Source organism: Puma concolor, chromosome A3 (assembly GCF_028749965.1).
Source record: "Puma concolor isolate L17-30 chromosome A3, mPumCon1.1.hap2, whole genome shotgun sequence".
Classification (NCBI taxonomy): Eukaryota; Metazoa; Chordata; class Mammalia; order Carnivora; family Felidae; genus Puma; species Puma concolor.
Window position 1 is genome coordinate 41,503,438 of NC_141669.1, and position 22,924 is coordinate 41,526,361.

The 22,924-nt window shown below is 37.2% G+C and overlaps 1 protein-coding gene across 1 annotated transcript in view; it reads right to left on the reverse strand.

Moving 5' to 3' along the window:
• DNAH6 (dynein axonemal heavy chain 6) overlaps nucleotides 1–22,924 on the reverse strand; it is a 222,804-nt gene that overhangs the window by 181,547 nt on the left and 18,333 nt on the right. The window contains exons 5-8 of the mRNA XM_086700734.1: nucleotides 5,807–6,074; nucleotides 2,820–2,954; nucleotides 2,610–2,730; nucleotides 1,114–1,231 (exon numbers count right to left, since the gene is read on the reverse strand). Coding sequence (XP_086556860.1) covers nucleotides 1,114–1,231; nucleotides 2,610–2,730; nucleotides 2,820–2,954; nucleotides 5,807–6,074 — 642 coding nt within the window. The remainder of the gene's footprint in view (nucleotides 1–1,113; nucleotides 1,232–2,609; nucleotides 2,731–2,819; nucleotides 2,955–5,806; nucleotides 6,075–22,924) is intronic.

Here is a 22,924-nt window from a genome sequence, read left to right on the forward strand (position 1 = left end):
TTGTTTGACAGCAACTGCTAACCCAGAGATGCAGATTTTTATTTTCTTACTTAGGCATTTAAAATAAATGTTCATTCTACTGAAGTGAAGCCCCAAGTGGCCTCTGTTACCTGTATTATGATGGTGGCCTCAGGGACTGCTTCATTTACTTCTGTTGTGACACAGACAGTGCTATCATGTTATTTCATATATAAACTAGTACACAGTTAAGGTTTATTAAATAGGCAGCTGTCAAACTTGGACTAAGTTAGTGGGCACTGAATAACAATAACTGTTTTATAATGCCACACAAAATTTTTCAGATAATGTTTGGGGATTTTGTTTGCAAGTTATTTGTAAATGTTTTTAAATTTTTATTTATTTATTTTTGAGAGAGAGAGAGAGAGAGTGAGTCTAAGCAGGGGAGGGGCAGAGAGAGGGAGACACAGAATGCGAAGTAGGCTCCAGGCTCTGGGCTGTAAGCACAGAGCTCAACATGGGGCTCAAACTCACAGACAGTGAGATCATGACCTGAGCCAAAGTCGGACATTTAACTGACTGAGCCACTTGCCCTGTTTGCAAGTTATTTGTAATGATGAGGTTTTAGAATGATGTGAAATCCAAACTCTGGAACAATGTCATGATCTGGCCGAGGCCCTAGAAGGAAGACTTTCCACCCTGGTCTCCCAGATGCAAAACCCACCACAGGGAGAGGGTGGAATTTTGTGTGGCAATGCAAAGAACTCCCTGTAGTCTCTAGTGACCAAACAGATGTAGTGGGCTCTCCGGGTCCCCTGGAGGACGCCCACAAATCTCTATGTACCTGACTTCTCCTTACCACAGCCTATTTCATGCTCCAAGCTGGGCTCGAAGGAAACAAAGCTTTAGAGATCAAAGAGAAGCACTTGGCCTTGGGCGTGTCTTCCACCCTCCACCATCTTGCCATTCCTGTGGTTGCTTTGCTGAGTGAAAGTCAGATGGGTGAGCTTCTGGGCATGCATTCAGGTTACCATATCCCCCTAATCCCTCATCACTATTAGTGAATCCTGTGATGAAGGCTGTAATTTTTAATGAAATTTGAGGAGGGTGGATGCTCTAATATTTCTTGAAAGAAAAAAAAGAATAATAGTTTACCATGTTAGCCTCATGCAGTGATGCCTTTTGCTGGCCTGCTCTGTGTATGTCATTTTCTCAGAGTCTGAATAAGCAGGCAACTCAGTGAGACCTTCACCATCTGGCATTTTACAATAATCTAAGAACAACAGAAGACACAACAACAGGAATTCTTGTGTAAAAATTCAATTTCTTTCAATATGGATTAAAAAAATAAGTAAAATTTTTTATATAGCTGAATAACATTCCATTGTGTGTGTGTGTGTGTGTGTGTGTGTGTGTGTGTGTGTGTGTATATATATATATAAGTACATATATATATGTATATACACACCACATCTTCATTATCCATTCATCTATCGATGGACACTTGGGCTGCTTTCATAATTTGGCTATTATAGATAATGTGGCAATAAACATAGGGGTGCATATATTCATTTGAATTAGTGTTTTCACATTCTTTGGGTAAATACCCAGTAGTGCAATTACTGGATTGTAGGGTAATTCTATTTTTAATTTTTTGAGGAAACTCCATACTGTTTGCCACTGTGGCAAAATGCATCAGTTTGCATTCCCACCAAACAGTGCACAAGGGTTCCTCTTTCTCCACATCTTCACCAATACTTCTTGTTTCTTGAGTTTTTGATTTCAGCCATTCTGACAGGTGTGAGGTGATAATCTCATTTTGTTTTTGATCTGCATTTCCCTGATGATGATGCTGAGTGAAATAAATCAGTCAGAGAAAGACAAATATGAAATGACTTCACTCATTTGTAGAATTTAAGAAATAAAACAAATGAAAGGGAAAAAAAGAGACCAAAAAACAGATTCTTAAATATAGAGAACAGGTGGTTACCAGAAGGGGTTGAGTGGAGGGATGGGGGAAATAGGTGAAGGAGATTAAGAGTACATTTATCATGATGAACACTGAGTAATGTACAGAATCGCTGAATCACTATATTGTACACCTGAAACTGATATACCACTGTATGTTAACTATATTGGAATTAAAATTTTTAAAAAGATAGGTAAAATTCAAAAATAACAAAATGCTTGGTTAATGAGATGTTTCAAACTCTAGAAAATAGCCCAGTTATCCAAAAGAATTCCATATCAAAGGATTTTGACTCCGTGAAAGACTGCAGACAGTTCATTAACATTCCCCGTAATAGGGTTTGATCTGTGTACCATGCTACCTCTTTCCCAGGAACAGCTTTATCCTCCTTTTCCATCTGAATTTTAGTTATCCTTTACAGTTCATGTCAATTGGAGCCAACCTGAGATCCATCCAGTTGCTTAATTTTGACAAACTTATTGTCTGTTGTGGTAGGCTTGACATAACTTTAAGCAAAGAGTCCCTGATTCCACCATAAAGTGCTTATGAAACAAAGGTTCTGTGACTAGTATCCTGACGAATAGGATCATTATTTGAACTTAAGAAAAGTAGAATAAAAAAGAGTTAATTTTTTAGAAAGCCATGACTTCTGATCTATCAAAGTTTTTTTTCCCCTTCATACCCTCAACAGGTTTATGTTGACAGTCATCAGGAATAAATCCTGCGGCATGCAGAGCAATTCGACAAGCCTTCCTGACCACAACTTTTGCCTCATTTCGAAATTCTTCTAGGCGCATTGTCACCTAGACATTGATGAATATGTATAATTAGCAATAGCAAAGTAGCAACAATAGAAAAAAGAATCTCAAAACCATAGACAAAAATTCCTTACCTCTTCTAACCATATGATTTGTGTGGTCTTAAATTCTTGCAGGGTATAAGTATGACATTTTTCAATATAACAAAGTCTGATAAAACTCAAGTTATAGCATAATTCATTTATTTTAAGAAGAGCCGGTCGCAAATGCTGAATGAAAATAAAAATTATCATTGTTTAGTTAAAAAAAACCCGTCTTTTAAAAGAATAAAAATATTTGGAAAGCAAGAATGGTTATTAAGGAAAATACATAGGTCTATATGTTAACTCTAGCTACAACTCCAAAGTGCATACATTAAACAGGAACACATCTGAAATTTTTCTAAAAGCATTCTTTGAATTATCAGACTTAATTTGTTTGAATGTCTATCTTTTTATCTTGAATATGTGTCTTTTAGCTAAGAAATTGAGGGTAAGTAATAGAGGACTGGGAAATATCTTAAATTTCACTATGTATGATGAATGGCTACTAAAAGATTCATTGCGTTATCTTAAGGACTACAATGCCCAGTCACCATGGTAATGGAGAGGCCCATTTGCTGATCTAAGAGGCTTTGACATAAAATCCCAAGACAACTTTGAATTAAAAAATTTTTTTAAGTTATAATTTTTAACTTTAAATTTAACAAGTTGCTGAAAAAGAAAACTCAGTCACTATTAAGAACCTATTTATTTGTGGACTGGAACAATGAATGGAAGTAGATGGATGGATAAATAAAATATATATATCCATACAACAACGTATTATTTGCCAATAAAAAGAAATGCTATGCTATAACATAGATGAATGCTGAAAACATTAAGCTAAGTGAAAAAAGCCAGCCACAAGGAACCACATATTACATGGTTCCATTTACATGAAATGTACAGAATAGGCAATCTAACAGAGACGAAAAGTGGTTTAGTGGTTGCCTAGAGCCGGGGAGGGTATTGGGGGGAGATGGGGAGAAATATAGAATGACCACTAATGGATAATAGGGTTTTTTTTTAAAAAATTATTCATTTATTTTGAGAGAGTGAGAGAGAGAGACAGCAGACAAGGGGCAGAGAGAGAGGGAGAGAGAGAGACAGAGAGAGAGAGAGAGGGAATCCCAAGCAGGCTCTGCACCATCGATGTGGAGCCTGATGCAGGGCTCGAACTCACAAACTGTGAGATCATGACCTGAGCTGAAACCAAGAGCTGGATGCTTAACCGACTGAGCCACCCAGGTACCCAAACAAGGTTTCTTTTTGGAGTGATGAAAATGTTCTAAAATTGACTGTGGTGATGGTTAATCAATTCTGTGAATGTAATAAAACCACCAAATGGTATACCTTAAATGGGTGAATTGTAGACTACGTTAATTATATTTCAATAAAGTTGTTAAGAGGAAATGTAGGCACAGGTGCCAATAACGTTTGTTACTAAACAATATCATGAAAACAAATATTTCAGATATTTTCAATATATTCTCCACATTGATCCTTTCAACCTAGTCTAGGCAAATCAGTCCTCCTAATTAACTAATTGTAAATGTAAGAGTAGTGATAAGCATTGCATAATTATAGTATCTAATAGACATTTAAACCAACACAATGGGTCTGTTATTTAGGTCAATCTAAGCTTAAATGGATGAGAACTTTCTAGTCTGCCAGGGCTACATTTAAGAGAAGATATTATCAAGGTCAAAGCACTATTGGTATGAATGGTAGGCAGATACGACAACTGTCAGCACATAAGAGAACAAGCCCTAAGGATCAATCGAGGTGATCTTAGAGACGAATACAGGAAGAACTATTTTATATACTTAGTAACAAACTTATGAAATGTATAGTGCCCAGAACATGGCAAAAGATAAAAGGTGGTAAAAAGATAATAAAATAGGTTCAAATGATTGATGGATCCTTAATGAAATTAGAGGTCTAGGAGTTGAGCTTACTATCAAGAAGGACTAGAATATTTTCTACAACCCAGAATGCTTGATGAGATGGATGACCTGAAATAGCACATCTCATACATTTGTTTTGCACTAATACCTATGTTAGCCCTAGACTTTTAATGTTCCTTGGTGTAACTGACATCTTGATAATGATCTTTCAGATCAACATATGAAAGTGAAGGAAATGAGCAGTAAAAAAGCAAACTTGAGGCTTCTGATTTGAAAGGGTGGTGACTCAGTGTCATAGAAATAGACAGCTGAGGACCCTGACGGTAATGGTGATTCCAGTTTATTCCCAAGGGCCAAATAGAAAACTTTATTTTTTAATTTTTTTAATGTTATTTATTTTTGAGAGAGAGAGAGAGAGAGAGAGACAGAGACAGAGCATGAGTGGGGGACGGGCAGAGAGGGAGACAGAGGACATGCTACGCACTGTCAGCATAGAGCCTGACACGGGGTTCAAATCCACGAACTCTGCGATCATGACCTGGACGGGCACTCCACAAGTAGAAAACTTCTAATGCAAGTTGAAATTCAGTGAATGGGTAGAGATTTTAAATATGGCCACATACTCTTTAACAGTTCTTTTCCCATGATTACCCCATTCTGCAAAGTAAAGATTAAAAATTTCCCTAGGGTCTGAATCCATGGTAGAGGAAAGTATAGGTATGATACCTTGGGAAGCACTGGCCCATGAAAACAGGTCCCCCAATTATTTTGGACCATAAAGTCCAGAGTGACTCAAAGATAAAAGGAGGTAATAAGGGTTGCCAGCCCACTCTGCTCAAGAGGATATACCATTTTCCTGATCAGCAACAAAGGGGGCCATGAATCCAAACCTCTGAGGCTGCTTCTAACTGAAGGGGACCTGTGCAACTCTTTTCTTATACTTTTGCATTCTGCAACCCCAGTTAAAATGTAAAAACACTGCTAGACTGCCAGACTCTTAAATGACAAGACAGTATGAAAATTCTCTTAAAAAGATGAAATATTCTATTTCAAGGACAGTCTATACCAATACCTGTAATAGATTCACATTTTGTTTTTCTGTAAGTCTTTTGAAATATAATTAAAAATACGTACAGGATTAACAATGAACAAATTTTTTTGTAGAGATTGTCGACAACCACTGATTTTCTTGGAACGGACATTCTTCTTCCACACATTAAAAGCCTTCCATTTCCGGAAAAGTGCAAATATGGGAATCTTAGTGAGTTCTCTGTGATATAGATACTCCTGTTCCCATCGATCAATTTCGATATACTCAATGTCCTCATTATAAATGTGTGTTACGGCTTTTTTGCTAATAGTATAGTAGTCATTTTTATTGATGTTCTCATAACTTACAACTCTATGAACAAATAAAATTGAAGTAAATAAACAAGTAAATAAAGTATTCAATACAAAGTCAAGCAATTGCATTGATTTTTTTTCTAAAGAGATAAAACATTTCTGAAAAAACATATTATTTAAAATTGTTAAAAATTCTAACAAACTATTTTTAGATTGAATAAATTACTTAAGAAAAGAAAGAGGAGCTCCTGTTTAAAAAATAGTTGTACTTATTTTAGGTACCTGAAAATAAGTTTTTATTATTAGCTGTTTAGAAACTATTCAATAATAATGTAAAAGAGTTTTACACTACTCAGTATTGAAAGAATTGTGAGAAAGATCAAAGTAAGAAAAGATGAATTAAATAAGATTCAAATCAAGACCCAGATTAAGCTGAAAAAATATGCCCAGTTCATCACAGAACAAAATAGTTATTACTGAGAACCTATTTATTTCAAGATATTCCCCTTTCAACTGTCATCAAGGGCATTCTTCACCCTTATGCTTAACAGGAAACAGATCAAATAAGGAAGAAAAGCAAGTGAGATAAAGACAGGAGTAAGGACAGAAGGAAGCAAAGTAATGAGAATAGAAAAGGCTGATTCTCTAAAGTTTCTTAAAACAAGAACTTGCCTGTAGGCACAAAGTTTTTTGTTTTTGTTTTTTTGTTTTTTTGGTAATTTTAGCCATAACATTGAAATACTGGATGCAACTTAAATATCCAATAATACAACAATTGTGAAACATATTGTGATATAGCAAGTTATTAGAATATGTTTTAAAATTTAGGAAGATAAAATTTATAAATATTCTACAGTACTCTAGAATGTTAAGATAAGGAATAGCTGCAAAGTAAAACTGCAAATTTTTTTTGTGTTAAAACTATGCAAAAATTATATGTACTGACAAAGACTAGATAGGAACACTCCAATGAAAATCAACTGTTTCTCTTGTCTACGTTCTCCCCTGATCCTTAGCTCTGCATTCTGAACCTGGAGTTCATGGCTCTTTAGCATAGCTTTCAGTTCGTCTGTGAAATCCCTGAAATTGTTGTCTGTATACAAATTGATGTACATATTTATAACGTAAAGAAATTGGAATAAAATTCTCTTATGTTGTGGGTCTGTTAATCAAAAACCTAAAAGCCATTGGAATAATTTCTATTTATGTTAAATTAAACTGAGCTAGAAAAATCTTTTTAAAATTAGGGCATACAGGACCAGAATGGGGAAACAAACAAAAAACAAAACCACCAAAACCCCAAGCCAAGACCTGATCACGGGAACACACAAGGGCGGTCTGGGAGCTGATGGTGGGGAGCTGATGGAGAGGAGTCTGAAGGTCACTCTCCTACTTCAGTGCCACAACAGAAAATGTCAACCTGTTCAGCTTTTACCTAATTCCACTATCTGTTTGCCCGTGTTCTAATTAAAACTTCACACCAGAACTGTCTGGGAAAATGCCAGGTATTACATGTTGCTGGTGAGGTGTATGAAAAACATATTTTTTTCCCTTTTTTATTTGTCGAAAGCTGAAGATATAATTAGGACATTCTTGGGGTTATTCTCTCCAAAATGTGAAATTTTAACTTGTCTCTGAAACTGTAATTAACTTCAGATGTTTCAATAATATCAGCCATCAAACCAACCTAAAGACAAGATCAAGCAGCTCACTATGGTCTTTGTGTATGTCTGGAAAACTTGCTCTCATTGGTCTGTTTCTAAAGACCCTTCTAGAAGGTGGCAGGTGTGGTCCATGATGTTGAATTCTAACTTATTGGTGCTCGGTGCCACTTAGAAATCTTTTTTATTTGCAGTTTATTATTTAAGATCTTCATTCTCAATCCCCTAAACCTTTTCATCCTCTACACATTTCTACTCTGCATAGAACAAATGAACACACTAGTCTTTTTCAAAGACTGGATCACCAGCATCAAAATCATCTGGGCTGCTTATTAAGGATCCACATTTCTGGGTCCAATACAGAATCAGAATCCTTATGTATGAGACTCAAGATTCTAGTTTACCAAGCTCCCTGGATGATTCTGATACACAATAATGTTTGTGAACCACTGAACTTTATTTGAAAGCAACCAACAAAAATGAGGTGGTCATAAAGTGAGTACTGTCTCACACCTTCACTTGAAAATCATCATACCTGTGTGCCTACGCTCCAGCTCCTGAGTGGATCTCAAATTTTCCTCCAGAGATGAAGAGGTTTCACCTCACTTTTTCCTAACCCTCCTGGCTTTTAGCGACTTTTCCTCTGCATCTAAAAACATGCAAAACTTCTCTTTAACTTGCAGAAAGTTTCCCTTTAGCTTGTAGAAAGCTTTTTCTCCACCTGCTGCCCATTTAACTTGAAATCCCACATTGTCTTCTTTCTCTCAAACTTCCTTTATAAGGTGTGTATTGGTGGGCCATATCTCTCCCATCCATTCCTTTTGAAAGTTTCCAAAAACCGGTCTTGTTTCTCATAACTTTAACAAAATTATTCAATTAAAGATGAGCAGGGACTTCCTTCAAGATGGATGGGGCAGCAAGGTCAAGGAAAGCTCTGTAAAACTAAGAGGGACTATCCACAGTTCTCTGTAATCCTATTCTCTGTAGACTTTCCAGTTCATAACTTGGTGTTACCTGTATGTGAAAACACACGGGTATCAGATGAAGGCAGGTGGAATTAGGCTCTTGTGGTATGATGGCCTGTTGTCTTTTTAATGAATATGTGTAAGCCAATATACAATTTCTCTTATTACAATTAGATTTCTTGTAGCTGTTCATGTTATTATGGAGAAGAAAAATACATTGGCCTATTTTTGATTTTTCTCTTAAAGCAGAAAGGCTTTTTTTGTTTGGTTGGTTTAGTTGTAAAGAAGAGGGAATTCATGATAAATTGGTTTGATTTCTCTTGTACACTGCTTCGGAACATCTCATTGTTTTAGTTGTCTAAGTAAAATGCCTCTGAACAAACAAAAAGACTTTCCAGCTCATTACTGAGGGGGGTACCACCCAAATCTACTCCTTGAGCCTTTGTACTTCACACACTCTGCCTCAGACCGCTCATCTATCTCAGGAGCTGACCCACCACACCACACCTATGCTTGTAATTGCCTACTCAGCCTTTCTTGGCATCCAGGATTCACCCTTAACTTCCGCTGCTTTTTGGATAGTTGCTTTGGATATTTCTTTCATCAAAAAAATTTCCTTTCGTTGAGGAAATAATACAAAAATTTACTTCAGGGTTTAAAACGAGAACTTCATTTGTTCAAGTGCTGTGCTATAAAATTCCTACGTTGCTGATAAACAAAACGGCTTTATGATTCAATCAACTAAACAGGCGCTTGGATAGTTAACTAATTAGGATGAGATGAATACCTTGGGTAAAATTACATTTTACTATGTTTTAATGGGGAAAAAAATATCTGGAGTGTTTTCTTGCTGTTCAATGTAGAATCAGGGAGTCCTCTGTCAAACTATTTTACTGTAGAACCTATATCTATCCATCTGAAATTAAACTTAGACTCCAAGGCTTCTGTTAACTCCAAAAGGTTATGTCATATTTGAGAGAATCACATGGCATATGAGAATTACACAGCCCTGTGGTAGGTCATAAATTGTCTTATTATTGTTTATTTAAGTTATAACTCAAATTGTGCCTACCGGGGTTCTAAAAATGTTAATTTCTTTTCCTAGAATTCCTTGATTTTCCAAAACGATGATATCCAGTGTGATTTGTTATTTAAAACAGCAGCTCTATCTGTTGTTACACAGATTGAAAATGCTTCTGATCATCTTGAAACCAGTCTAGTAAGACTAATAATGCAGAAACATGGTTTGTTTCCTGCTCAAGAACTTTAAATAGCCTCCTACTGTTTATATCATCAAATCCAAATTACTTTGCCAGGTGTTTGGCACTCTCCTCTTGTTTCATGTTAGTTCCTACTCTGTCCCACAAATTGCCCTTTTTAGTCAGGCTGACTTATCATATCTACCTTAGGCCATGTTTGAATGCATACAAATGTCTTTGTTCACCCTGTTCTCTCTTCCTGTCTCCTTCAAGTTTCTGATTTCAACAAGCAAACAAGTAATTACCTGCTTTAAGGTAGTGGAGTATATTAGATAAGCTCATATGGCCCTATGCAAATCTAAGTTCTCTTATTATTTTCATAATTATACAGTTTTAATTGTTATAATCTGAGCATATTAATTGGGTGAAGGTAAATAGGCAACTGCCTGGAAAGAAATTAGCTACTTCCTGTGTTCTGTAATTATAAACCTCAGTTTGTTTGATGATGGTCAAGATCATGAATCTGTATGGGTTTAGACCTAACCTAAAGAGGAGAAGAGAAATGACTTACTTTGCTTCTGGTTTGACTAACCAGAAAGGGTATAATATCTGATAAGGAACTCTTTTTTACCTAGAAAATTAAACAAAAGCATAACTAAGAAGAAACATCCAAATTTCTGTAATAAGAGAGTATTCTGGAGCCAGTAGTTCTCAGCGCAAGGTCCCTGGAACAGCAGCAGCAAGCATCCCATGGGAATTGTAATTTCCCAGGCTATGTTCCCAACCCACTGAATCAGAAACTCCAGAGGTTTAAGCATCTGTTTTAACAAGTCCTCTAGGGCTTGCTTGAGAACCGCTGCTCAAAGTCAATGGGAGTGCAGCATTGAGTTAAATACTGGAATGATCTGGTGAGTTTTAAAGAAATACTGTTGTTCAGGCTCACCACAAATCAATTAAATAATGTCTTGGAGTAGGGCCCGGCTGATTCTCATTAGTAGCCAAGTCTGAGAACCACTCTTCTAGGTTCTTCAAAAAAAAATTTTTAATGTTTATTTATTTTTGAGAGAGAGAGAGCACAAGCAGGGGAGGGGCAGAGAAAGAGGGTGACAGAGGATCAAAGCAGGCTATGCACTGACAGCAGATTAGCCTGATGCAGGTTTTGAACTATGAACCGCAAGATCATGACCTGAGTCGAAGTCAGACGCTTAACCAATTGAGCCACCCAGGCACCCCTAGTTTCCTCAAATTTTTGTGTGAAATAAAATCATCACCCATTAAATTGTCACAGCCCCAGAATACTACCAGGGCATGTTTGTGCGTGCGCGCGTGTGTGTGTGTGTGTGTGTGTGTGTGTTTGAAGAGAGGGTAGGGAGAAAATATGAAGCTGAGTATTTTTTATTATTCCAAGTGCAAATATGAGGTGCCTTTAATGTTTCCATGTGCTGGCTGAGATTTGACTCATTAGATTTAAATTTCTTTATGGACTAGCCCAAGAAAATGGTCATTGTGTTAGGCAACTTGGCAAGGTTTCTGATAATGTGGTTTCAAAATGATCTGTTATTACAGAGGACATATAACCTCACTATAAAGTTTTTTGTAATTATGACTTCACACAGAAACCACAATGCTAAAATTTGAGAAAGTACCAAACATCTATCTGTGTTTTCTGTTCTAGGTCACCAAACAGGTAATCTCACTAAAAGGACAGAATAGCTTTAGTTTGAAATTTAAAAAGCTTCCTTTAAAAATACTTTTAACAGGGCACTCGGGTGGCTCAGGGGGTTAAGTCTCCAACTCTTGATTTTGGCTCAAGTCACAATCTCAGGGATCCTGAGATTGAGCCCCATGTTGAGTTTCTGCTGACAGCGGGGAGCCTGCTTGGGATCTCTCTCCCCTTTCCCTGCCCCTCCCCTGTTTGAGTGCACACACTTGCTCTCTCTCTCAAAATAAATAAATAAACTTAAAAAATACTTTTAAAAAATGTTTATTTTTGAGAGAGCGCAAACAGGACAGAGAATCCAAAGCAGGCTCTGCACTGAAAGCAGCAAGCCTGATGTGGGGATTGAACTCCTGAACCATGAGATCACGACCTGAGCCAAAGTCAGATGCTCAACTGACTGAGACACCCAGGTGCCCCTAAAAAAATACTTTTAACATAATAGGCTTAGGAACCATCTGAGAACTGGATCGTTGGGAAAGTAATATGGCCTGAGCCCGGTGTGGATGATTATATGGTCCTAACAGCCCAAGCCACATAACTCTGTTTCACAGAGTCCCAATCCCAGCATGTGTCCCTCAAGAAAGAGTTGATTGGCCGTACAGGACAGAAATGTGTCATTAGCATCACTTAACCTGAGGTTTCTCAATGTAAGCACTACTGACATGTTGGGCCAGGTAACTCTCTGTTGTGTGAGCCTGTCCTGTGCGCTGCCAGCTGTTTAGCAGCTACCCTTACTCTTCCCACTTGACACCAGCAGCACCATCCTCTCTAGTTATGGCCAAAGATTCCTGCAGACATCCCCCAATATCTCCTGGGGGGCAAAATCTCCCAGGTTGAGAACCAGTGATTTAATTTAATGTGTCTTAATTGCATATGATCACAGAATAATTGTTTTCTACCATCTACCTATTAATACCACTTATATATAATGGTCCTAGAAATACACATTAGGCAACATTTAGGTAGAAGAAATTTTGTGTCTTCTTTCTTGGCTTTATAGACCCTAAAAATGCTTGGTATTTGGGAAGGGCTCTGCCATACATTCTGATTTATCCACTCACTAAATTTATCCACTCACTAAATGGTTTGAAAATCGACATTGCACAGAGGATGAAATCATAGAATTGAAAGATGGGAACATCAGATATAATTCTGAACTTCTATCTGCAAATCACGAAACAATATCAAATAGCAAAGTCCTTCATATATCTGTACCTCAATTTCCTCACCTTTCAACTACAGAGAATGCCCTTCTAAGGAGGTTCTTTTGAGGACAAAATAATATTAATGTACAGAAAGCACACAGTTCAGCCTAGCACAGCATGTGTGACGCAAGTGACAGGAAAAGTTGTCATTATTAGAATGAGTTTAATAGGCACGGTGTATGAGAGGCTGGGTTCTAAAGCCCAACTACTTGGGTTTGAATTCCAGCCCCACAGTTCACTACACTAGCTGGTCAAACTTGGCCAACTCTGCCTCAGTTTCATCATTTGTAAAATGAATCTATTAATACTGGCTACCTTACAGAGTTGCTATGAAGATTAAATTAATTAATACATATGAAGAACTTGGAACAGTGTTTGGCACATGCTAAGAGTTGGTGTCTGTAGTATTGTGTAACAGTATTCACCTTTGTAAAAGTCTGGTTACCGCTATGACTTTATAGAAGTATCCTTATCAAGGTGATCAAGTGTATATATGTTTCAATGACCAAAACAAAAAAATAGCAAAATATGGACACATAGAAGTGGGATGAGAGGTTCTATAGAAATGGGAGAAAAGTCCACATTTGTCAAACACCAACAATGGCTCCTTATATATAAGCATGAAAAAGAAAGACTTACATATTGCTCCACCAGGCAATCTTATTAGCTTCAACTAAATGTTCAGGTTAATAAAACTTTCATAAACTATATTTGGAACCCTTCTACTTAGGAAGAGCATAGGGCAGGAACTACTTCTCGCCATCAGGGCAGCATCAGACTTCACTCTTCCATGGGACTACTTGTAGGAATCTATCAGCCACCCAGGAGCTACCCTCTCCCTAGATGAAAACTCAGAGGCAAGGAGATGAGATCCACACTGGGTGGGTATGGAAACCACCCTGGCTTAAAAGCCTTATTACCACATGAGCCAGTATGTCTTGTAATGACTCTATAAGCATAGATTTCAGGCTTCCTGATAGAGGCATGCCCAGAAAAAGAGTTGCTGCACCATGGTAAGTCCAAAGCTATGGCTCCCCATCAGTTATTTAGAATTCATTTTGTCTCCCCCAGTTCAGATATCATTCACAAATCAGGGATCATTTTTATCATAAGCAATGTTGCCTAAAAGTAACTGACTTCTACTCTTATCAGGATACAGGGAAACAGAGTTTCAGAGTTAACCAAGATCAGATTCTCATGCAGAGAAAATTGTCCTACAGTCCTCTAGAACAATGCTTCCTAAACTTCGTGTTCTAACAAATCCATACAATGGTGACATTTTGAAAGGCACCCTGGTGAAGGCATTAATTCTGATTTCTTTCTATTGTAACAAGAAAAACAACACACAAGGTATCTTAGGGAAATATTCAATACTGAATTTGATAAAACTTCCAAATAAAGCCTAGCTCATAAGCCACAGCAGTGACCATAACTGTTTGGAAGTAGCCACCTGCATTTCTAATCAAGACATGATGAATGGTCTGTTCAAATTCTTGACAACCACCACTACCGAGAAACTTTGTTTATAGAAATAGTAGACAACAAATAGCAGATGATTTATTGCTTTGTCTCTTATGGATGGAAACTCCCTTTTCCATTAACGAATTTGGATAATTTGTTCTCTTGAAATTGTGAACCAAAGGTACCACCATTCTTCACTTTTAATAGCTTTCCCTTTTTCCCCTTTGATAAATGCAGTGTTGAAATTTCCTGTGAAATGCAAATTGATTTAAAATCCAAACATTTCAAGTATTTCAGAAACAATGGTAAGCTTTCTCTGAAACACAGACAGATGTTACTCTGACTGAATTTTTCTTTAGGTTTAAATCCATTACAATCACTAAAAATCACTAGAGACCTATTTCCAGTATCATTTTCCCAAAGCTGAATTCAAAGAGTGGTATTCTAAACTGAGAGATTTCCCCCTAAGATCAGGAACACGACAGGGATGTCCACTCTCGCCACTGTTATTCAACATAGTATTGGAAGTCTTAGCCTCAGCAATCAGACAACACAAAGGAATAAAAGGCATCCAAATTGGCCAGGAGGAAGTCAAACTTTCACTCTTCACAGATGATATGATATTGTATATGGAAAACCCAAAAGATTCCACCAAAAAACTGCTAGAACTGATCCATGAATTCAGCAAAGTTGCAGGATATAAAATCAATGCACAGACATCAATTGCATTCCTATACACCAATAATGAAGCAACAGAAAGAAAAATCAAAGATTGATCCCATTTACAGTTGCACCAAAAATCATAAAATACCTACGAATAAACCTAATCAAAGAGGTGAAAAATCTATACACTGAAACTATAGAAAGCTTCTGAAAAAAATTGAAGAAGACACAAAAAAGTGGAAAAACATTCCATGATCCTGGAACAAACATCATTAAACCTTAGATCCTTAGAACAAACATCATTAAAATGTTGATACAACCCGGGGGCGCCTGGGTGGCTCAGTCGGTTAAGCGGTTAAGCGTCCGACTTCAGCTCAGGTCACAATCTCGCGGTCCGTGAGTTCGAGCCTCGTGTCGGGCTCTGTGCTGACAGCTCAGAGCCTGGAGCCTGCTTCCAATTCTGTGTCTCCCTCTCTCTGACCCTCCCCCGTTCATGCTCTGTCTCTCTCTGTCTCAAAAATAAATAAACGTTAAAAAAAAAAAACATTTAAAATGTTGATACAACCCAAAGCAATTTACATATTCAATGCAATCCCTATCAAAATAACACCACATTCTTCACAGAGCTAGAACAAACAATCCTAAAATTTGAATGGAACCAGAAAAGACCCTGAATGGCCAAAGGAATCTTGAAAAAGAAAACCGAAGCTGGAGGCATCACAATCCCAGACTTCAAGACATATCACAAAGCTGTTATCCAGACAGTATGGTACTGGCACAAAAACAGACACTCAGATCAATGGAACAGAATAGAGAACCCAGAAATGGACCCACAAACATATGGCCAGCTAATCTTTGACAAAGCAGGAAAGAATATCTTCAAGTGGTGCTGGGAAAACTGGACTGCAACATGCAGAAACATGAACCTGGAACACTTTTTTACATCATACACACATAAAAAAAACTCAAAAAGAGTGAAAGACTTAAACAAGACAGGAAGCCATCAAAATCCTCAAGGAGAAAGGAGGCAAAACCTCTTTGACCGCAGCCGCAGCAACTTCTTAGTCAACACGTCTCTGGAGGCAAGGGAAACAAAAGCAAAAATGGACTATTGGGACCTCAACAAAATAAAAACCTTCTGCAGAGCAAAGGAAACAATTAGCAAAACTAAAAGGCAACCAACAGAATGGGAGAAGATATTTGCAAATAACCTATAAGATAAAGGGTTAGTATCCAAAATCTATAAAGAACTTATCAAACTGAACACCCAAAAAATAATAATCCAGTGAAGAAATGAGCAAAAGACATGAATAGATGCTTCTCCAAAGAAGACATCCAGATGGCCAACCGACACATGAAAAAATGCTCAGCTTCACTCATCATCAGGGAAATACAAATCAAAACTGCTATGAGATACCACCTCACACTTATCATAATGGCTAACATTAACAACTCAGGCAACAACAAGTGTTGGCAAGGATGCGGAGAAAGACGATCTCTTTTGCACTGCTGGTAGGAATGCAAAACTAGTGCAGCCACTCCGGAAAACAGTATGGAGCTTCCTCAAAAAATTAAAAATAGAACTACCCTATGACCCAGAAATTGCACTAGTTGGTATTTATCCAAGGGATATAGGTATGCTATTTTGAAGGAGCACATGTACCCCAATGTTTATAGCAGCACTATCAACAGTAGCCAAAGTATGGAAAGAGCCCAAATGTCCATCAATGGATGAGTGGATAAAGAAGATGTGGTATTTATATACAATGGAGTATCACTCAGCAATCAAAAAGAATGAAATCTTGCCATTTGCAACTACATGGATGGAACTAGAGGGTATCATGCTAAGCAAAATTAGTCAGAGAAAGACAAATAGCATGTCTTCACTCCTATGAGGACTTTAAGACACAGAACAGATGAACACAAGGGAAGGGAAGCAAAACAATATAAAAACAGGGAGGGGGAAAAACATAAGAGACTCTTAAATATAGAGAACAAACAGAACAAACAGTAACCACTGGAGGGGTTGTGGGGGGTGGGGGATGGCCTAATGGGTAAGGGACATTAAGGAATCTACTCCTGAAATCATTGTTGTACTATATGATAACTAACTTGGATATCAATTTTTTAAAAAAAGACACTTCTCCAAAGAAGACATCCAGATGGCTAACAGACACATGAAAAAATGCTCAACATCACTCATAATCAGGGAAATACAAATCAAAACCACAGTGAGATACCACCACACACCTGTCAATGTAGAATGGCTAACATTAACAACTCAGGCAACAACAGATGTTGGCGAGTATGTGAAGAAAGAGGATCCCTTTTGCACTGCTGGGGGAATGCAAGCTGGTGCAGCCACTCTGGAATGGAGGTTCCCCCAAAATTAAAAATAGAACTACCCTATGACCCAGCAATTGCACTACTAGGTATTTATCCAAGGGATACAGGTATGCTGTTTTGAAGGGGCACATGTACCCCAATGTTTATAGCAGAGCTATCAACAATAGCCAAAGTATGGAAAGAGCCCAAATGTCCATTGATGGATGAATGGGTAAAGAAGATGTGGTATATACATACAACGGAGTATTACTAGGCAATCAAAAAGAATGAAATCTTGCCATTGGCAACTACATAGATGGAACTAGAGGGTATTATGCCAAGCAAAATTAGTCAGAGAAGGACGAATATATGACTTCACTCATATGAGGACTTTAAGATACAAAAGAGGTGAACATAAGGGAAGGGAAGCAAAAATAATATAAAAACAAGGAGGTGGAGAAAACATAAGAGACTCTTAAAAATGGAGAACAAACAGGGTTGCTGGAGGGGTTGTGGGAGGGGGGATGGGCTAAATGGGTAAGGAGCATTAAGGAATCTATTCCTGAAATCATTGCTGCACTATATCCTAACTAGCTTGGATATAAATTTAAAAATAAGTTAATTAATTTTTTTAATGTTTATTTTTGAGAGAGAGAGGGACTGAGTGCAAGTGGGGGAGGGGCAGAGAGAGAGAGAGGGAGACACAGAATCTGAAGCAGGCTGCGGACTCTGACCTGTTAGTAGAGAGCCTGACACGGGGCTCAAACCCACAAACCATGAGATCGTGACCTGAGCTGAGGTCCGGTGCTTAACTGACTGAGCCACCCAGGTACCCCAATAAATTAAATTAATTTTTTAAAAAGCAAAGAGTGGTATTCTGCTCACACATTTTTTGTTATGTCTTGGACTTTATTATAGTCACAGTTTTGATAATATTTAGTTTGGAATTCATAACAGCAGGGAAACATTTACATATGGGAGTTCCTTTGCAAATAAAACAATGTATTACTTGAATGCAGGATTCTCAGAATAAGCTCTAAATATAATGTATGTTTTTAAGAAGTATTTCCATAATGTTTTATTTGCCTTAAATATTTCATCGCCAGTAGGATTCCGCCCCCCCATGACAAAGTTCTTCCAATATTTCACTTCAGTGATTCTAAATAGTGCATTATTATCTAGAAGTTACTAATATCTATAGATGCATCAATATTCAATAAAACTCCTTTTCTGCAGTAAAATTTTAATCATGTCCTGGAGTGTGTTAATCTCTCTTATCTAATCTGTTGATCTACTAGTGGCATTATTGATAGATTTCCTTTGCTTTTCTGGTAACAAATAGAATGAAAAAATTTCTACACAGGTTGGTAAAATTGCAATTCTGCCACAGTGAGTTATTCTGACATTAGATACTGTGTGTTCTTGCATGCCTAGCTTCTTAAGCTTATTGATGAGATATTAATCTAAAAACAGAATTTGGTTTCATATTTTATACTTCAATATGCCTTAAAAAGTTCAAATCCTTTTCTGGGTATGGTGGATATCTTTTGGTAAGGTGTTGATATAGCTTGCTTGTAACTACTGATTCATTTGATAACATTTCCATACAAATGAGATATTTAGGCAAAGGACTGGAACATTAGTATGATTCACAAATCCAAGTGTGAGATGTTTTTAATTATGTTGCCTAATTTCTAATCTTTTTCCTTGTTTTAAATTTAAATTTATGTTTTAAATTCAAGTTAGTTAATATACAGTGTAGTCTAATCTTTTTCCTTTTGACCACTGTGTTTTCTTATAGCTCTAGTAAAATTCTAGTTTTAAGAATACACTATCAAAGAGGACACAAATAAATAGAAAGAGAGTCCATGCTCATAGATTGGGAAATTTAATATTATTAAAATGTCCATACCACTCAAAGTATTGTACAGATTCAGTACAATCCCTATTAAAATTCCAAACGCATTTTTCACAGAAATAGGACAAACCTCAAGAGAATCCAAATAGTCCAAGCACTCTGAGACAGAACAAAGCTGGAGACATCATGTTCCCTGATTTCAAACAATATTAGGAAGCTAAACTAATCAAACCAATATGGTATTGGCATAAAAACACACATAGAGATTAATGGAACAGAATAAGAAACCTAGAGATAAAAGCCTGAATATATGGTCAATTATTTTATGACAAACGAGCCAAGAATATACAATGGGGAAAGGACAGCATGTTCAGTAAATGGTGCTGGGAAAACTGGACAGCCACATTCAAAAGAATGAAATTGGACTGCCATCTAACGTCATACACAAAAGCTAAATCAAAATAGATTAAAGACTTGAACATGAGACCTGAAACCACAAAACTCCTAGAAGAAAACATTGGTGGTAAACTCCTTGAGACTGGTCTTGGTGATGATTTTTTTGGTTTGATACCAAAAGCACAGGAAACAAAAGCTAAAATAAACAAGTGGGACTACATCAAATTAAAAAGCTTCAATACAGTGAAGGAAATCTTCAAAATAAAAGGGGAACCTACTGAATAGGAGACTATATTTGCACATCATGTATCTGGTAAGAGATTAATATTCAAAAAATATAAGGAATTCATACAACTCAATAATAAAAAACCCAAACAATCCAAATAAAAAATGGGCAGAGGATGTGCATAGATATTTTTCCAAAGAAGACATACAGATGGACAACAGGTACATAAAAATATACCCAACATCACTAATCATCAGGGGAATGCAAACCAAACCACAATGAGGTATCAATCACCTTACATCTGTCAGAATCATTATTATCAAAAAGACAAGAAATAACAAATGTTGGTGAGGATGTGGAGAAAAGGGAATCCTTGTAGACTGTTGATGGGGATGTAAATTGGTACAACGACCATGGAAAACAATATGGAGTTTCCTCAAAAAATTAAAAATAGATTTTACCATATGATCCAGCAATTCCACTACTTGGTATCTATACAAAGAAAACAAAAACACTAATTCAAAAAGATGTATGTGTCCCTATGTTCACTGCAGCGTTATTTGCAATAGCCAAGATATGAAACCAACCTCAAGTGTCCATTAAATATAAAGAAGATGGTGTGTGTGTGTGTGTGTATGTGTATACCCAGCAATTGTGTATACACACACACATACACACACACACACACACACACACACACACACACACACACACACACACACGGTGGAATACTACTCAGACATAAAAAAGAACAAAAATCCTGCCATTTGCAACAACATGGATGGACCATGAGAGTATTATGCTATCTTACTGTAAGACCTAGGGCAGTTACTTAACCATTTTGTGACTCATTGTAAAATAGAGATAATAATTGTATCTATCTTATAGTATTTTGTGAGGATTAAATGATATGACATACATAAATAATTTGCCTAGAACAAAGTAAATACTAATGATCTTTTATGACATAAAATATGATGATTCACTTTCATGTGCTCTCACACAAAGTGGATATATAATCCAGCTCTCTAGCCAACAATCCTCCCCCATATCTCATAGCTACCCTTCAGTTACAATCACTCTTGTTCAAGGTCTTCAGTCCCAACAAAACAGGATTATTTTGTCTTGATCAGTTCTATTCTCTGTTCTCTATGCTCTTCATGATCTCCCTAGTTCCTGATTCTTTACCTAGTTTCCTCTTTACTTGCCCCAGAGCTGACCAGAGTCACCACTATGCCCCCTTGCTGGGCAAAATAATCTGCAGCATATAGTTGTGTACTTATTCAGATTGATATTCCAACATATTTAGACATCTCCTTGAAGCTTATTCCTGACAAAATCATTATACCTAACATATAGCACTAAGTTGATATTTTAGAATAAACTTGATAAACAGAACTATTTTCTCACCGAGAGGGATCATGGTAGAGAGATAATCATTGTAGAACTTCACATCTGACGTATTTTACTACACTTGAAAACTATGCAAAGACATATTTTATCACATTACTATTAAAAGGAGTTTAGTATATAACATGTCCTCATGTCACTGACCCAGTATTTATAACTAGTTTTAACTTTCGATTTAGCTGCTACCAAGTTTGTGCTACCCAAATGATTATCTTTTCATTAGGTTTATAATATCTGGAGTTCAGGCTAGGGAGGAAAAATTAACATCAACCCCAAAATGTAATAAAATAAACCAGGATTCCAACTCTATCTTCTTCTTTTTTTTAATGCTTATTTTTTGAGAGAGAGAGGGAGACAGAGGATGAGCAGGGGAAGGGCAGAGAGAGAGGGAGACACAGGATCTGAAGCAGGCTCCAGACTCTGAGCTCTCAGCACAGAGCCCCACATGGGCCTCGAACCCACGAACCATGAGATCATGACCTGAGCCAAAGTTGGACACTTAACCAACTGAGCCTCCCAGGCACTACTGACCCCCCAAACTCTATCTTCTTAAATGAGCACTTGCATATTATCATCAAGCATCACTACTATCAGTTCAAAAAAGTATAAAATATCAACTCAATTCCCCAAGTACAAGTGCTCATTAGTCTAGATATACAATTTATCTCCTGAATTGGACAAAAGCACAGTTTCCGTATTCATCTTTAATAGAAAATCATTTTACATTTGGCAAACTTTGACTCCTCTCATAGTGGGGAATGAATATCACAAATGGCACTTCTTGATATCTGGGTAATTACATGATTTTTAAAAAAAATATTTACTTGTTCATTCTGAGAGAGAGTGAGCATGAGTGGGGGAGGGGCAGAGAGAGAGGAAGACAGAAAATCCCAAGCAGGCTCTGCACAGGGCTCGAAGTCACTAACTGTGAGATCATGACCTGAGCTGAAATCAACAGTTGGAGGCTTGGGGCGCCTTGGTGGCTCAGTCAGTTAAGTGTCCAACTTTGGCTCCGGTCATGATCTCACAGTTCGTGGGTTCGACGCCCACGTTGGCTCTGTGCTGAGAGCTCAGAGCCTGGAGCCTGCTTCAGATTCTGTGTCTCCCTCTCTTTCTGTCCCTCTGCCACTTGTGCTCTGTCTCTCATTTTCAAAAATAAATACACATTTTAAAAAATTTTTAAAAAGAAGTAGTAAGGCAGTGGTGGGAATGACAATACTATTAAAGGGATTATTTTCTTTTACATCAAAGGTCTTTAAATTCTATTCTATATTAATTCTCCCATGTTAAAAAAGAAAAAAAAAACCTCACTAGACCCCAATTCTCCTTTCATCTATCACCTCACTTCTTTCATATCTTTGGCATCCCCAAATTAGTAGGTCCAAACCCAAACTCTTTTTTTTTTCCCAATAAATCTGTTCCATTCAGTTTTCTGTGTCTCAGATACAAGCAACTCTAACCTTCCTCTTGAGCCCAGTCAACTGGATCATTAAAGTCATCCAGGACTCCTCTCTGGTTTTCCATCTTGCATACAGTCCATAAAAACATCCTGTTGGCTTGACCTTCAACTTATTTCCAGAATTCGACCCACTTCTCATCACCTCCCCCTGGTTCGTCTCTCACCTGAATCATTACAGCCTTCTAATTGGTCTTCCTTTTCAACTCTTGCTTTTGAGAAGCAAGAAGAAATATTCTCTATACAGCAACCAGAGCAGTCCTTTTCAAAATGTAGCTCAGATCATGACACTTCTCTGCTTGAAGTCTATCCATGGTTCTCCACTTTTCTCAAAGTAAAACTTAATGTTCATAGGATGACTGT